Raw genomic sequence first — 17,851 nt, forward strand, 5'->3', positions numbered from 1 at the left:
AGCACATTAAAGATTACATGTATATGAATGCATTAGAAAGTGATTGTGTATAAATTAATTCTACCTGGCAGCGTGCATCTCTCTATTAATAGTGAAGCTGTGAGTTTTAGTTATCAAGAAATACATGCTAGAACTTTTCAGTTTCTAAGCTATTTTATTGATAAATCACAGAACAGTGTTGATACATTTCTGTGCTACTGAATGGTTGTATGAGGCGCGCAATCTCTGCATGATGTGCAATCGGCTATATGTGTGCGTTGCAATGCAGCACGAAGTTTAGCGCGATGATTTACTTACGTGTACAATAAGCGTGCATTCTCCCGATCAATTTTGAGCATCCAGATGGTAATGAAACATGTCTTGTGGAGAGCTCTCGGAGTATGCATTAATTTGTCATTTTTAACTGTTCAAAACTGAGCCTGCGTGTCAGGAAATTGTTTATCCTGTTGCGCCCTCTATAGGCCAGCGACTAGTCGCCATCAAGCTTAAAGCATCATGACAGAGTATTAAGTTCAATTAGTGGGTGCAATCCCTAGTGCCTTTCCGAATTGTGGCAACAGAATGTGAAAATTTGCAGCAAACACTTGACTAACTCATACAGACAACACAGCGGGGCCGGTTGAAGAAAAATGCCATTCCGTGGTCGAGGACGGGTGCAACCACTGTGGAGGTAATGTAAACTTTATTTATTCTTCCATTTGGGCACACACGGACAGACAGATCTCACAAAAGTGAGTACATCCCTTACATTTCAGCAACCCCCTCGGTGTATCTTCTCATGGGACAATACTATAGAAATTAAACTTAGATATACTTTAGAGCAGTCATTGTGCTACTTGTATAGCAGTATAGATTTACTGTAACATAGTCATTATTGTTAAAATAGCTGGGAATAAAATTACACACCCTAAATGAACATGTCAAAACTGTGTCCAAAGTGTCAATATTTTTTGTAAGCACCATTGTTATCTAGCACTGCTTTAATCCACCTGGGCGTGAAATACACCAGAGCTGCACAGGTTGTTGCTGGGATCCTCTTCGACTTGTCCATAATGACATCATGGAGCTGCTGTATATTAGACACATGCTTCCCCTTGAGGATGCTTAACAGGTGCTCAATCTCATCAGACCACAGGGCATGATACCAGTAATACATGCTCTTGGACAGGATGTCTTGTTTGCAGGTCCTCTTGTGAGCTGGCTTCAGAAGAGGCTTCCTTTTGGGACGACAGTCAACCAAACCAACTTGTTGCAGTGTGGCGTATGATCTGAGCACTGACAAGCGGACCTTCAGCTCCTGCAACTTCTAAAGCACTCATGCGTCTGTTTTTTAAAACAAGCTTCTGCACCTGACTCACCTGGCAAGAGGGCTCAATTTTTCTGATCGACCCTTGCAAGGTCGTAGAAAACCTCTATGACCCAAGTACTGCAACTGAGATTCTGGGTGTTACCCATCTTCTTATAGCCTAGGCTATCTTTGTGGAGAGAGCAACAATTCTATTTAAAATCCTCAGAGTTCTTTTCCATGACGTTCAATGTCAAACACTCAGTGGTCAGTATGAGAGAATTGTACTCAAAACACCTCATTTTAACTGCTCTAATGCAAGATACACTAATTTGTATGGCCTTATCAATACGACAAAAACATGAACGTGATGAGTAGGACATGGCTTTGCATAGTTAATCAACGTAGAACCATGATCACTTAGGGTGAACTCAGAGTACAGTAAATCTATACTGCTATACAAGCAGAGCACTGACAACTCTACTACAGAAATGAAACTTGGATATATATTTTATTGTCCCTTGAGAAGAGATACTAAAATGGCTGCTGAAATGTGAGGGGTGTACTCACTTTTGTGAGATACTGTATGTGATCAGGAAATATTCATTTGGAAGTGAACTAATGAACACTGCAGTGAAGAACTCTACACCCTATATAATGACTGTCAAACTTTGTGGTATAAACTTGTTTCAATGTTTTTCATGTGGTTATGCTTGCAAGAGTAGTAAGTCCTTTACATTATTTTTTATATTATTCAGTGTTTGAGTTTCTGTGATTCTGTGATTCCTCACCTTGTTTTCACACTTGCGGAGAAGTTTCTTCTTTCCCAAATCATAAATACGCAAGAGCTTGCCTACTCCAACCAACACTCGTCCCTGAAAGGGAGCGATAGCCAGGGGAACGTCCTCCACAGGTGTCTGTCAATCAGAACCCATGTCTTAATACAATTTCAAATCTTGTTTTAAAGAAAGCTGATCAGAAAAGCCTAGACCTTTTAACGTATGGTTTTGGTATGCAGCTTGATTAAAGAATCATTAAACATTTAACTAGACCATAAACAGTAAAAACATGGCTTTGGGCAGTGGACTTAACATCTACACCATAAAGCTCGATTTTGTGATTTGCTAAGCTTAAATGGAGTTCTAAGGCACATTTAATGATTTGTGGGGAATTCCACATTCTTGAGCCCTAGCTAACACATGAGACCAATCAGTAGTTTCATACAAAGTAATTTCCTGTTCCACTCACCTTGTGCAAAAACTCCAGTTTGTCTCCACCTCCAACTAGGCGATAGGTATAAATATATCCTCCACCAACGGAGCGCGGATTTAGTATCATATCTCTGGCAACCCCCACCAATACATACCAGTCATCGCCTCCACCGGAAAAGCGACATACAGCCACACTGACAAAGACACAAAGAGGGACTAAGATCAGAGAAATGGATGGAACATGGAAAAAACTAGCTTAATGCTGGTCACTTGTGATCATCGCAATTTATAAATTATGATCAAATAATAGAATTGCAAAGGAATTTTGCAGTGAAAACCTAAGTGCGAGTCTGCTTTCAAGTCCATGTTATACGGTTTGTCCAACATTTCCCCTTTAATCCATAATTCAGCTTCCTTACCTGAAAGCTGCCTCATTCTGCTCCAGCTGCACTAGGTCCAGTGTGTTGCCCTGGATGGGGTTGATCATGCGTACTAGTGAGGCCCACTGCCCAGAACCTGCTTTAGGTGCCCCAAAGATGGCTTCTGGGAGGTTCTCATTCAAAAATGCAGCTGCCATTTCTGCAGCCAGCTCTCTTTCATCCTCCCCCGCTGCCTCCACCATCTCCTGTAGAGCAGAAGAAGAAAAAAAATGTATGACACATTATACGGCTAAAAATAAGTGTACACCCTTTAAATCCTGGTTCATCACCTAATTTTCAAACAACTGGCATTAATTAGCCCCTAACAGGCATATCACCAAGTTGGAAAATGGATGTAAGCATTTGCTCCCATTCAGACGTGAACACCAGAGAGCTCAGGCTCTGGTGTAGGTCACCAAGTTTAAATTCATCCCAAAGGAGGTCTGTGGGGTTCAGGTCTGGGCTTGAGGAGGCCAGTTAAGTTCTTACACACAAAAACCACTCAATTATTTTGTGCACAGAGGCATTGTCATGCTGAAATAGAATTAAATACTAGAGAATTTTGTGCTTCCAACGTTGTGGCAACAGTTCATGGAGGGCACTTGTCTATGTAGTAGCATTACAATTCATCTCCACTGAAATTAAAGAGCCAAACCAAACCCCTTAATTATAAGAGGCCATCCACAAACGTTTGGCAACAGTGTATATAACAATCTTTTTAAGAAAATGTACAGATAAACAAGGAGAACTTAATGTTAAGCAATACATTCAGAAGCAGTCATTTTACACCACAATTGCGGACTGTATATTCTTACAAGATAGGCAAACACCGGCAGGACTGCTTAAATATGATTAATCGAGGGACCACCACAGTAACCAGGGTTTGCACATTTTACAGCACTTGTCACTTTTACGGCTCAGCAACGTGGAATTACCCTTGCAAACACACGTCATGATGAGGTCGCCGCAAAATAGACATGACTGACAACTTCCGACAAGTGAAAAGATTGGGAAAATGAGTGTATGAGTCAGACAGAAAATAACAGAACGATACATGGAGATATGGGAAAAAAATTCCAGAGGAGATTAAAAGAAGCTTTGATTCTTAAAGGGATAGTCCACCCAAAAATGACAATTCTCTCATCATTTACTCACACCCACAAGTTGTTCAAAACCATAATTTATTTTTTCTGCTGAACACAACAGATTATCTTTTGAAGAAAACTGGTAACCAAAGGTTTGATGGGCCCCGTTGACTTCAATAGTATTTTTTTGGAAGTCAGTGGGGCGCATCAACTGTTTGATTACCCATATTCTTCAAAACATCTAGTAAAATTCTGTAAGGCTGAAAAAACTAGCGGATGCCGAAATGTCTAATCAAGGAACAAGGACTCTGAGAAAAAGGAAATTAGCATCTGAACTCATTCATACAGTTAGTGTCTCCGTCGTTGACGACATCACACTGAGTGAACCATCTTTGAATGTCACTAATTTACATGCCCTTTTTTTTCACATGAAACTTCCCCCAAACTCCTGCTTCCCCTCATATTGAGATCACCTGAAATGCACCTTAAATCTCTTAGTTACAATGTCAAACCTCACAATAAAATATTATATGCGTTTGATATCATTTGAAATGCGACAGGTACAAATATCGCAACTCCACAGAAGTAAACTAGAACACCATAAATGTTTGAAGAGTTTTAAGATATCTTGCCTTGGTTTTCAGCCATTTGGCCTCTCATCAACACAAATCTATAGGACTTGACTAATGCAAATTCCCATTGTGAACTTGTTTCCATTTGAAAGAGTTTTTGCATTTGGTCTGGGTATTTATGGCAATGTTACAAAGAGCTCATGGCTCGAATCTGTAGTCAGAGCAGCCCATAATGCTGAACATTTCAAGATAGCCAGCATTATGTAATTTTCAGAAGTCAGGTACATATTACATTCTTTACTTCAGAGTATTTGATGTTATATGGATTAGGCTACCTTTGAATTGATTATGTAATTGGCATTATACATTTACCTGACTGCTAATAAATTGTTACACTTTGATTGATTCTGACTTGCTCTGGAATTATTCAGGTTACGAACGGGCATAATTTCAACAAAGGGTTAAACGGAATAATTAAATGTGTAGCCTAGTTAAACTATTAAATATATGACCAAATAACCAATTGGCATTCTAACCTAAATTCTAAATTATGATTAAATGGAGTCAGATAATGAGGAATTGGAATAAAATCCCTTTTCCCAGCTGAAAAGATCGAACGCGCAGCAACCGTCACCCACCAATCGTTAGCCTCAATTGGGACGATTTGGGCGGCCTTACAATTCAAACAGGTTTGGAACAACTTGATAGCAATTTTTTGGTGAACTATCCCTTCAATGTTGCCCTGTGAAGGTCAGGTTAACTAACCTCAGCCATCTGCTGCTTGCGCTGGGCTTTGGTGGCTTCAGTGTAGGCATTGTGGTCTGTCTCGATCAGGATTAGGTTGTTAGTTTCAGGGTGGATGACAAACTTGCGAGGAGTGTACTGCAGTGGGAATGCCACCTGGTTGAAGACGGCACCCAGTTTCTCAAGAGCCAAAATTCTGAGGGAGGGATGAGAAGGCAAGACAGGCATGCAGTTAATTTAAAGGAAGAGCTATTATAATAATAATAAAACCGTTAAAGTATTTAATTTGGGGGGGGGGGGGGGGGGAAACTCCCGTTTCCTGGCTGTAATTTGGCAGAATCAGACCTCTACTGATAAAACAGCAGCTGACATAGTGATAAATCTCAAAACATTTAGATATAAAAGGTCATCTAGCTAAAAAGGGCAACTCGTACAGACCTCCAATACAAACAGGAAATGTTCACCGATTTTACAGTGATAAAGCTTTTCCTAAATTACAACTAAAGCAAACATTTAAATCTCAGTCATATTTTACCCCCAAAATGTAACAAACAGGAATAGGCAGAAGGACAGAACTTTTATGACCAACATTAGTTTAATTTAAACATTTACTTCTAAATCAGTATCAGAGCACTGGGAAATTAGTATTCACACATTAAAAGGACCAACAACTGGAACTGATATCTATGAAAACCAACCACAATATGCTTGACATTAATAGTCTCATAAATCTGAAGTTTTACAATGTGCAGATAATGTACTGTATACACAGTATGAGTGCATGCATTTACCTCAGTGTGTTGGTGGAAATGGCAACAATACCCTCAGGACACTGTTCAGAAGCAAACCCTGAAGCATACTCTAAGGTTTCATATGACAGTGGGGTCAGGTGGAAACGAGACTGGTATGAGTAACTCAGCCAGGAACGACTGGACATGGCCAGAACCTGTGCAGTTAAAAAAATAATAATCACATGACAGTCAGCAAATAGGTAAGCTCTGCGACACAGCAAAAGACATAAAACGCAGATGTGACTCACAGCTTCTTGGCCCTGCATCCGGACTCTGAAAAGCTTGACGGGACGAGAGCCAAGATACCGAGTTCGAGTATCAGACAGGTCCCCGGTCACTGGATCCAAAACAGTACGCAGTAATACTCCGTTCTAAAACAAAGGTCTGATTATAGTAAGAAGTAATGGAATGTCCAGGAAAGTTTTCATCAAGTAACAGGAAAGGGAGTCACATTGCAGTTTTGTTGTCGTTTCTTTTCAAAGGCTCTGTTCCTAATGGCATGCTTAAAGTGATCTTGTGATGTGTATGGTGAGGAAAGATAAGGCACAAGAACATAGGCCTTTTAACACCCCCACATGCCTTTTAAGGTTATAGGAGTGCTCACAATAGTGTACCTTCCATTAAAGGTCCCAGGCATGGCTTTTTTTATTATTTTATAATGTTTCCTGAGGTGTACTTATATTGTTAGTATGGTTTTTACATTAAAAAAAAATTCAATTTAGAAATAAAAGGCATTTTTTCTATACTGATATAAGCCCTCTGGCTGGAATGCTCTGTTTCAAGGGGCGTGTCTGCTGTGAGACTTCAGTGAAAACACCCACAGTTGTGATTGGCTGACATCTTTGCATTTGAAATGAGATTACATGCATAGGAGGCGTAGTTTAGTCCGGCGCGAGCTAACACCACAGCTAACAGCAAACACACAACATGAATACAGTAAGAGCTTCTGTTGAGCACAGCGTCATTCAAACCGCAGTTTGGACAAGTATGCACTGCAGATATATGTGATTGACATATCCGAGCATTATAAAGAGTGTTCTTTGAACGCTTTCTGTAGTTTAATAATTTAAATAACAGATTTGTTTCATGCTACTAACAGAAACAATGTGAAGTTGATTGTTTTAGTCACTGGCTTGATTCACTGATGCATCAAGGCGGTCATCAACGGGACTGACAGTATTAAACGATTTAGAAAGAAAGTCTGTGTGAACATGAATAATTTAGCTACACATCAGAACTCACTGATCCCAGATCAGGCATTAATGAACACATTAATGAACACAGATCAGGCATTAATGAACACAGGCACAACTTACTCACTGTTTGTGGCAGTGCTATCGAAACCATATGGTAAAGCCTGTGCCAACATCACGACTGATAAACTAAATCCATTCTCTACCAATTCTCTGGGCGGGCAAAGCAGAGGAAGGGGAGGAAACCTTTTCTGGTATGACTTCATAACAGGAGAATTCAAGATCGGCTCGTCTGAGCTCTCATTTTCTCAAAGGCAGAGAAAGACAGCCTGAACTCTGTTTACACCGATCAAAATTCCTAGCCACTTGGGGACAATATTCAGGCTAGGGAAATTCATATTAATGTTGAAAAATCTCAAAATAAAAATGTCATGCCATGGGACCATGCATTATTACAAATCACATTTGAAATATAGTACTTTTATATATTTCTGTTGATTGGATGCAAGCAGATCTTAATGAGAGATGTAATTGTAAGAAAAGGGTGGGGTTTAAGCAGACTAAATGACTGGAGTTTTGAATATGCCTCCAGATAGAGGGGAAAAAATCTGAATTGGAAAGTCTACTGTAACATTCTAAACTGTAAAATTGCTGAACTTCACAGATCAAATACAAGTTATTACTTTATTATGCATTATAAGAAGGATTGTGAGTGAAAAACAAATAGGGCAAAGCAAAGGGTTGCATCCCTTGCTCAAATACACAAAAGAAAAGTGATGCATTTCCTGTTTTGACACTAGTGAGAAATAGACCTAAAACCTGTGTTATCAACCCAAAGAGATTCTTACCTGCAGGCCAATGTTAAGGTATAGGAAGCCAATGGTGCCTTTTTCTCCAAGTTCATCTTGTTTTTCCACGCCACCCATCTCAACAATACAAAGAGACTCTGGCTGGGCCGGAAGAGCCTGCATACTCAATGGCTGCAGACAGTCCTGTGCAACAAAGACATCCCACACTTTACAAAATGGATGGTTAAAGCAATCGCTCAGTGGGCACAGTGGCCCTCATTTATCAAAAGTGTGTACACCAAATTTCCAGCGTACACCTTGCGTACACCCAAACCCACGGTGACTTTGAGATTTATCAATATGGACATTGGGCACGCTCAAATCCTACGCCAGCTCAGGAGGTGGTGTACGCATGTTTGGAGTTAGTGCGAAAATGCGCAGAAAAACAATTCCTAACAACAAAACGCATTGACAAAGATATGCTATATTATGACCCACTGTAAAAAAAACAACAACAACATAGTAATTATAAACTTCAGTGTTTATTTTTGTGCAACGTAGACTTCAATGTTTAATGTGTGTGACTATAGGCTACCAAAGCATTTGATGTATTCCTCCAGTTGCGAGCCTGTGCGGCAGCTGCGCACAGACTGGGACTGAATAATTCAGACTGACAAAATAATACAAATTACATTCTTCTTCTTTTAAATATTAATAATAATAATAATGAAATAATAACGACATTCTTCTAAATAACAATAAGCATCATTAATAATAAAAATCATAATAATAATAAAAAGAATCTTACAAATTGTCATGAAATAATTAATGTGAATTAATGGTAGGCTACTCCACATCACATCATCACTATTGTACACCCCAATAGATGGGCCGTGATACGAAATTAAATGCTAATCGTTTCAAAACACGTGCTGTAAAATAATGCATTGTGATAATTTTCTCATCCAAACAGCTATTTAAACTGCTGGAGTGCGCTTCTGAACCCCCACACTATTAACAGTAGGCCTACTCGTAATTTGGGTCCATATTTTGTTTTTGTGAGTGCTTTTAATCCCACTCTTTAAACTCCCAAATAAAACAATTTCGTTTTTTTCCACTTCCCTGGTGATGGTCAATCATCTCCCTAGTTCAGTAGTCAGGGCACTAATCAGGGAGTCAGCCCATTGACTTATGTCCTAAGCAGTGCCCTGACTAGTGGACTAGTAAGATGATTGAGACGCACCCGATCTCCACGTCTAAATTTTTTTCGCTTCTTTGCCGTCTTCCGTGTGTCCATGGCGTAAAATGAGGGCGTGGGGGAGGTGGAGACTTGAATATATAGGGGCGTGCTATTCTAATGACGATCGATTTCAGCCGCGGCATTTATCAAGGGCAGGTATTGCGTACACCTGGATTGCAGAGGTGCACACAGCTTCATAAATCAGGCGGTGAGAGGAGTGGAAGCATAATCTTGCGCCAACATGTACGCCCGTGAGGGCCAGTGACAGGAATCTTTGTTTGATGCCCAAATCAGCTGACAATGGATGAACAAATAGTAGCTTACGGATGGATCCAGGGAGATGATACGGACAGTATTGTCCACCAATCCGACAGCAAGGAAACGAGAGCGCTGTTCACCAGGGGGCACATTTGCCAAACTCATGCACACCACATCTGCAGACATCTCCTTCCTTTCAGTGTATTCATTCAACTGTCCAGACTGTAAAGAGAGAAAATAATTAGTGGAAAGAAATCAAACTGAAGAGAATTCAGGTGACAACGCAAGATAAATAAATGACCATCAACATACCGGGTCCATCTCAAAGTAGACCAGTTCTCCTCCAGTCAAAGCAATGACCACCTGCCTCTGATTGACAGCACATCGGACAATTGTCTTCTTCCCTGGAGTCTTCCATTCATTTACTCTCTTATCTGCACGGATGTGACGGATCCCATCGGGATAGACCTTTACCCAACAAATGAAAAAAATCCATTCAAACAAGAAAATAAGGGAACATTTTATAAGCATAATTGCCTCTACTTGTTGGCAAAAACACAGAGATCAGAGTATAATTTAACAAACAAACAAGGTTCAGTGGTATATATTGTGAATGCATATGGGTCAGGGAGACATTGCTCACTTGCACAAGTGCATCTTCCCCAAGCAATGAGCAGGACAGGGTGGGTGTTGTGCCCAAGAAGCCAGAGTCTGTCACTTCTTCCACAGTCTCTCCAATCGAAAGCACCAGGGTGGCGTTAACGAATGACACAATGATGTAGGCATCAAACTCATCTGTGAACAGGAAACCCACAATATTCAAACAATTCTTTGGTTGGAAACTTCAGCCACATATGGGCAAACTAACCATAAATGCAAACCAATATAACAAGGTGACAAAATAGTTGTCATTGTCGTTATAGCTTACCAAAGATGCAAAATACTGTGCAATTTGATTGTTAAACAGTCCTAAAGGAATTTCTTAGGTAATTTTTATTTAATATACTTTTGTATATTCTACATTATTATTGCTTTTAAGATGTACTGTATGTGTCAGTTGTATTGATTTGTGCTGCATTTAAATTGCCCATAAGGGATGTAATAAATCTTGACTTTCCAATTCAATAAATCATTCGTTCATGTGTGAGCAAATGAAAATGTAAATTTTTATGTTAAAATCTCTTTTTGTAGCGTATATAAACAATCTGAAGTGAACGAGGCCCTATTGATAATGAAACCATTGTGCACTACTTGCTTGCCTCTCACAAGACTGTAGTCAAAATGAAACTTATTCCCTCAAACACTCAAATACACAGACCACAGAATAAACCTTGCAGAGCTCAAGATGCACGCACAAGCCAAAAACAATTCTAATAGCAATCACATGATTTCAGAGAAATATCTGGCAGACAGCGACAGCTGAAGGCCCATTATTCATGCCAAGCAAATCTCCTTGTAATTGTTGATACACCCAGCAGAATATGACTGTATAAAAAAAACTTACAAGTGAGAGCATGCTGAAAAACTTAGTTTCAAGGGGAGAACCTAGAATGTACTTGTCTATGCATGCAAGCCCTTACAATAAGAACTGAGCACATAGGAATCATTATGTGGCCCTGCAGGACTCTGAGAAGCCAATATGCCACTATTACTTTTCTTGTTGTAAACAGTCAAAATGTTAAAGGGTTTAAATGCATTCCTAGATTTCCTTCCTGCTAAGGAAGTGACATGTCTAAATCACCCCCCTCCCCCCCAGAGAAACAGAGTTCATGAGCAAGCACACATGCTCTATGTGAGCAGATACTTTACCTTCTACATGTCTCCTGACAGTCCACACAGCATTGGGGTTACCAGGCAGTTCAGAAACAGCCATTTCTGACACCTGAAGAAAAAGAAAAAAGAAAAAAGCACTTTAACACATTGAAACATTAATAGTCTCTGGAAAAACTTAGAATCTGAACTGCAAAACCACATAAGTTGCGTAGGTTGTCTTTGATGCACTGGGTGTCAAATTTCCATTTTGCAACTATCTTGCGAAAGCTGCCACAGAATTGTGACTCCTAGCGTCACAAACCTCCAGTCCATGTCTCAAAACTCTCAGTGTAGATCGGGGTCCTCTGCCACACGCCACGTACAGCTGCGGGGTGTCTTCATTAGCCAAATCAGCAATCTGCAAACAATATAAATAAACTGTCTATGGGTTGAACACCTCCTAAATAGGCATCAGTTTCCATCATTGCATAAGAAAACTGATGTAAAACAACAAAGAAAAAAAAAATCTGAAGCATTCACATGCTCAATTAAATATTGAGTAATATTTATTAAATATTTCAATTAAATATTGAGAAATATTAAAGATTACTCAATATTGCGTAATAAAAAATATTGCTCAATTAAATATTGAGTAATATTTATCACATGCTCAATTAAATATCGAGTAATATCAGGTGGCCATAAAATTAAAAATAAATTTGATATCTGACTAAACACTTAGCAATCTGAAAAAAAAAAAAGAAGTTCAATATGGCAGCTATCCAAGCGGTCGCTCATTCCCAAACATCTGTTCTCATGCCAACTTGTAATCCCACTTCCCATCAGTAATTTCCAGCTTGAGTATAAACATCAGATTTCAAATTTATTACAATTCATTGCAAAATACATAAATCACACACCTGGCAGGACATGATGGGGGAAAGATTTTCTTGCTCATCCACCAGCACAAGGTTCTTAAGGGGACGAGGTTGGAAAAAGAATGTGTCTCCCTCCTCCAGGGGCATGGCAGAAGAAAACTCAGGTTCCTCGTCATCATCACCCAAGTGGGCAATCTGATATAGGTAGCTAAAAAACAACAACAACGCTTTAGATTCAGACTCCCAAGAAACACAACGCTTCCAACGATGCAGGTTAATGAAAAGCTTCAGATTAAACCAAAAATTAGAAGTATGGTTACATTCAAACCACATAGGTTTCAGGTAACAAACTACTGCCCCACATTCCACCCTCTTATCATCAGCTTCTGTAATCTAGTTATTCAACTGAAACTTGGTGAAATGCCACCGAAACAGAAGTATTCATTTATTATTAGGTGAAAGAAAATGTGAAAGATAGAATAGTGACTTACTGGTTTCCAAACTCTGAAGAAACAAATAAAAAGCCAGTCTTTAAAACACACATGGCTGTGGCCACTGGGATGGTATCAAAATACTTCATCCTGATCTCAGTCACCTAAAATATGAACAGATAATATGTAATCCAAATACATGGCATATGACTTTTCAGCATTTCAACCTCTCGTGTATTGATTCAGAGACCAGAATACTCTCTTCAGTTCATTGGAAAAACTTTAATGTTATATTACAGCATTCACTTCACTTGAGTTACTTGTCAGTTTCTTTAATAAACCTGCAATGCTGCATTCAATTCAATGTCACATATGGGATTTGCTTTAAAGGCAAGCAATTTTAAGCAGAGCCCTGTCCCCCCCGGTGGTTTCCACACCTTTCTCTGCAGTACAAATGGTTCTATTATTGTATAAATCTAGTGCTGCAACTCTAAATGTTCATAAGGTAAAGAAACCAATGACAGAGTCGGGGTATTTAGTTCTATGTGCTCACCATCTCCTCATCAGTTTCCAGCGTCACCTTAAAGATGTCGCCTTGTTCTGTCTGGGCTAGAAAGAAAAACATGGATTTGGTCTTGTGGGTGGCAGAGCAGACAAAGATCATGCCTCTCTCAGGATCATCCAGGTCATTCTAAAATATGCAGAGAAAAATAAAGGCAATGTGGTCACATCTGCGTTTAATCTATTCTGTAAACAATGACTAAGAACTAAACAACCAGATGAGGTCCAAAATGAATATTGTGATCAGAAGTCTTTATGTGTCTCCAGATATATAGTCAGAGAAGAGACATGAAAAGCTCATCATTTCGATACTAATAGCCATCAAGATGCTGTTTAGACACCTCAAGTTGATGTTTAGTGCATTATCCTAGACATCACAAACTCACCCTCCTGCGTGGGATTGGGCAACGGATATCCGGCTGGTCACCAAAGTTTTTGTAGGTGATATAGTTCTCAGAGCAAATGAGCACACCGCTGGGACCATCCGAACCTCCAGGAACTAAGACAGACAGTAGAAAAGATCAGATTAGCACAAAAACTAGACTTTTCTCCTCTGAAAGATCAGAAGATCCATGTTAAGTCCATGAAGATCAGATATCAAAGCATTCTCTTCATCAAACAGTCAGAGAAGAGACATGAAGATATTCATCATTTCTGACACAACAGACTGGAGAACATTACTTTTTTAATCTACAAAACTGTTTATTTTTGAATCTTAAAAATATCTTTAAAAATATTCTGATCAAATACAATAAATACAGTAAAACATTAATATTATGAAATATATCACGATTTCAAATAAGTTCCTTCATTCAGAAATCATAAAAAAACCAAGCTGATATCAAGAAACATTTAAGGTTGAAAACGTGAACTGCTTTATTTTTTGTGGAAACGCGTTGTCTAGGATTATTTGATTAATAGGAAGTTCAAAAAATTTGAAAATTATTAAACAATTGGAAATTGTCATGTAAAATAAAAATGTCTTTATTGTTAATTTTGATCAATTTAATATTACATCTTTCTTCTAAATAAAAGCAATTTCCTTGATCATTAAAAATGTATTACTGTAGTAAATCTAAATGTACTGCAACACATTTTCAACAAGTGTTAGATAAGTGTAACTGCTAAAGGGATTGCAACATTTTGTTTTTCCATATCTAGCAAGTAAATCTATCTTGACATTCTGAAAGGTCAGAACCTGTGATGAGGAAGTTGCCGTGTTCCTCCAGTGCCTCGCTGTACTTGCGCACGACATGGTTGAGGCCCAAGTCCAACTCATAGAAAGTCAGAGTCTGTTGTGTGTTTGCTGCAGCTTCTCCAGTGGGATCATTATCTGCCTCCTGCAAAACCATTAAACACTATTGGTTAGAGACATGAGCCACCCAACTCACTGGTATTTATAAAACCAAGAAAAACTAAGATCGAATTATTTAGCATGGACATTGGCACCATGCAAATACACCTCAACATTTTTTAATTAAAGGTGCCCTAGAATGAAAAATTGAATTAACCTTGCCATAGTGAAATAAAAGTTCAGTGCATGGACATCACATACAGTGAGTCTCAAACACCATTGCCTCCTTCTTCTTATGTAAATCTTGTGCATGAAAAACACCACGGGGGAAAAAAAAAGTGATTCTCAACATAACCCTAACAGGTTAAACAATGTTTTATTAAATTCATTACTTTATATTTATACAGCCTAGTACCTACTTTAGAAACAGGCTATAGACTATGTTAAAATGACAAACATTTTAAATGAAAACAGACAAAAACAGCCAACTCTTTTTTTCCTTTCATTTTTTAAAAATCTTTTTAAAAGAAATCCTGCAGGTCATAAAGAACTTCCAAGAACGGGGTGCTCTACATTATTTCACTTGTTTACCTAATGCTAAACTATATTTTCCTTGCATTACCCTAGGCAAAAAGCCATGTGTTGACTTTGAAACAGAGTACACTTTCGATTTATGCATTTATCGAAGCATTGATTTTCACATCAATACATTTTTGTTTTATTGCAGACAACGCACTGTCACTGTAATTCAGCGCATCCAGCACAGCAAAAAATAGACTTGGTGTGGAAATGATCGCTGCACTTCGCACGGACGGCCGAAACTGTGTGCAGTGTGAAAACTGTAGCCTAATCTGTTAACATGGGTATGGAAAAAACCACGCTGCGCAAACAGTGTGTGAAACGGGCGTCAGCTGGTTTCGCTTCAGCCACTTTCATACGGCTTTCTCATGCCACAGTAACGTTACCTACATACGGTTAAAGTTGTCCACCACCCTTCTTCCATGATTATATTTTACAGGGAAGCCAAAATGCTCTAATACATGCAATCTGACCGATGCGGGAGGCTTTTCAAGTTCTTCTGCTCCTCTGCTAGTAATTGTTGACTGATTATGCCTTGTTCACGTGAACAACTACTGTATGTAGTTTTACTGAAACTCAGCATTGAGGTTAAAGGAACAAAATTACTAAAGCATTATCTGTAAATTAAACTGTATTTTACTCTGCGATCTGTGAACAATTAAGATTCATCTGCAAGTAAATAATTTTTTTTTTTAAAAGTGCAGTAAATCCTCGGCTCACGTGCATGCCGAACCATGATAGTTTAGATCACGGATCAACTGCGATCCGTTACACGCCTCATTGTAAGCATTAAAGGTGCCCTAGAACGAAAAATTTAATTAACCTTGCCCTAGTGAAAAAATAAGAGTTCAGTACATGGACATCACATACTGTGAGTCTCAAACATCATTGCTTCCTCCTTTTTATGTAAATCTCGTGAATCAAAAACACCACAGAAAAAAGTGATTCTCAACATAACGCCAACCGTGACACAATCATTGGGGATCATTTGTATGTATGCCCCCCAACATTTGCATCTGTCCGAACATGTTCCTTGTCAGCAGTGATCGATGGAGCCGAATCATCAGGACTGCAGGTAAGCAAGACACTCGAGGATAGCAAAAACGGCAGCTCCCATGACACGTCATGTTCCAGGCTGCGCAGAGGACGTGAGGACTTTTCTACCCTTCCCGCAGATGTTTATAATCAGATACAACAAACATTTTAATTCAAGATCATTCGTTTGTTCAGCCCATTTCAAGCAAGCTTCGCTCAGCGTCTTAAACTGAAGTGGCAATTACAATTATATTCCTGCAAGGAGTATGTAGCAATTTTATCAATTTAATGGGCCTCATTCATGACTCTTTCGTAAATATATATGAGCAAATTCTGAGTAATTTGCATGTAAAATGGACCTTTATGAAAACTCTTCTCCAGATTCACAAAGGCTTTTTATACCACGGATTCGTTAGTTAAACGTGTGTATATTAGTGAATTCCAAACATGCGTAAATAGGAAGCGTGTCCGCGCTCATTCATAATTAACATAATCCCCGCCCATGAGTTACAACAGCAAATGACTTGACCAGGAATGCTGTGGACTCTTCTGGACTTCTTTCTCAGGTTTGGCTCCAGGATTTTGCATGAATGTTGAAGAAACTAATTGGCCATATGACTAGCAATAAATATTAAATATGTGTCCACCAAAGCATGTTTTAGCCATTAACACCTGGTGCTCTTCTGAAAACGGCCAGCTGGTGGCGCTTGAAAGAGCTTTGCAAGGACAGCATTTTTCCAGCTTAGATACTTTGATACAGAACATCCATGGCAGTAATGCGTTACTACTAGTATCTAATTTTAAAGAATATTACCGAATTTAGAAATGCAGTAAAAAGCAGTATTAAAGGTGCCTTAGAATGAAAATTTAATTCTCGCATGGACACACTTCATGTTCCAGGCTGTTCAGGAGACCTGAGGACTTTACATATCCTTCCCACAGATGAAAATGTCAACAGTCATGGGTGACGTTTATAACCACAACAATTTAATTCAAGATCGTTCGTTTGTTCGGCCCATTTCAAGCAAGCTTCGCTCAGCGTCTTAAACTGAAGAAACTGGCCACTATATTCCTGCAAGCAGTAGCGATTTTATCCACTTTAAACAATTTCTGATTAAATTGAAAGTTTCTTAGAGAGAACGCAAGATGCTTACAGTAACAATAGGAAACACCAAGTACCATACAAAACTAGTGTGTCTAATGACAAAGGGTAATATTATTTTGTATTACAAAATACAACCATAGATACTTTGCTTAGATCGTTCAGTCGATCATTCTAGTAAACGTCACCTTTTCCACCATATAAGTTAAAACGATAGTCATTTGACAAGGCTATTCATTTTGTAAAAATATAAGTTATATTTTTATATTTTTGAGAACTGAAGTATGGTTTCCTATGATGTTTTTGCCTATTTGTATTTCAGATTAGGCTACACCACAATCACTGCGTAACGTTAGCCTACATTGTGATAAACATGCAAAATCGTTGACGAAAAAAGACGAGTCTAAAATGTAGGCTGAATGACACACTTTAAGCAGAACATCTCAAATAGAGATTGATAAAATGCAGCTTACTTGTTTATGGGCGTTTTCAGATCGTCCGTGCGCGAAAGAGCTCGTGTGCATATGGTTGCCAGATTGGACGTTTAGGTAAAAACGGGAGTGTATACGGGTTTCTTTTTACAGAAAGGCTGTTTGGGGGACTTAATTACTGAAATCTGGCAACTGCACGAAC

General features: G+C 38.9%; 1 protein-coding gene and 1 non-coding gene across 2 annotated transcripts in view; both read right to left on the minus strand.

The window, feature by feature from the left end:
• Nucleotides 1-17,851, minus strand: part of sf3b3 (splicing factor 3b, subunit 3) — a 29,627-nt gene that overhangs the window by 7,657 nt on the left and 4,119 nt on the right. Inside the window, exons 6-22 of the mRNA XM_067420453.1 lie at nucleotides 14,407-14,548; nucleotides 13,595-13,707; nucleotides 13,201-13,338; nucleotides 12,708-12,811; nucleotides 12,259-12,424; nucleotides 11,661-11,756; nucleotides 11,396-11,468; nucleotides 10,230-10,381; nucleotides 9,899-10,054; nucleotides 9,653-9,808; nucleotides 8,149-8,292; nucleotides 6,356-6,478; nucleotides 6,108-6,262; nucleotides 5,338-5,512; nucleotides 2,916-3,121; nucleotides 2,534-2,690; nucleotides 2,077-2,202 (exon numbers count right to left, since the gene is read on the minus strand). Of these exons, the coding sequence (XP_067276554.1) occupies nucleotides 2,077-2,202; nucleotides 2,534-2,690; nucleotides 2,916-3,121; nucleotides 5,338-5,512; nucleotides 6,108-6,262; nucleotides 6,356-6,478; nucleotides 8,149-8,292; nucleotides 9,653-9,808; nucleotides 9,899-10,054; nucleotides 10,230-10,381; nucleotides 11,396-11,468; nucleotides 11,661-11,756; nucleotides 12,259-12,424; nucleotides 12,708-12,811; nucleotides 13,201-13,338; nucleotides 13,595-13,707; nucleotides 14,407-14,548 (2,382 nt within the window). The remainder of the gene's footprint in view (nucleotides 1-2,076; nucleotides 2,203-2,533; nucleotides 2,691-2,915; nucleotides 3,122-5,337; nucleotides 5,513-6,107; nucleotides 6,263-6,355; nucleotides 6,479-8,148; nucleotides 8,293-9,652; nucleotides 9,809-9,898; nucleotides 10,055-10,229; nucleotides 10,382-11,395; nucleotides 11,469-11,660; nucleotides 11,757-12,258; nucleotides 12,425-12,707; nucleotides 12,812-13,200; nucleotides 13,339-13,594; nucleotides 13,708-14,406; nucleotides 14,549-17,851) is intronic.
• On the minus strand, nucleotides 13,792-13,869 carry LOC137043996 (small nucleolar RNA SNORD111). The gene has a single exon (XR_010898604.1). It is a non-coding gene; the product is annotated as a small nucleolar RNA SNORD111 (small nucleolar RNA).

The sequence above is a fragment of the Pseudorasbora parva genome, chromosome 16 (assembly GCF_024679245.1).
Source record: "Pseudorasbora parva isolate DD20220531a chromosome 16, ASM2467924v1, whole genome shotgun sequence".
Taxonomy (NCBI): Eukaryota; Metazoa; Chordata; class Actinopteri; order Cypriniformes; family Gobionidae; genus Pseudorasbora; species Pseudorasbora parva.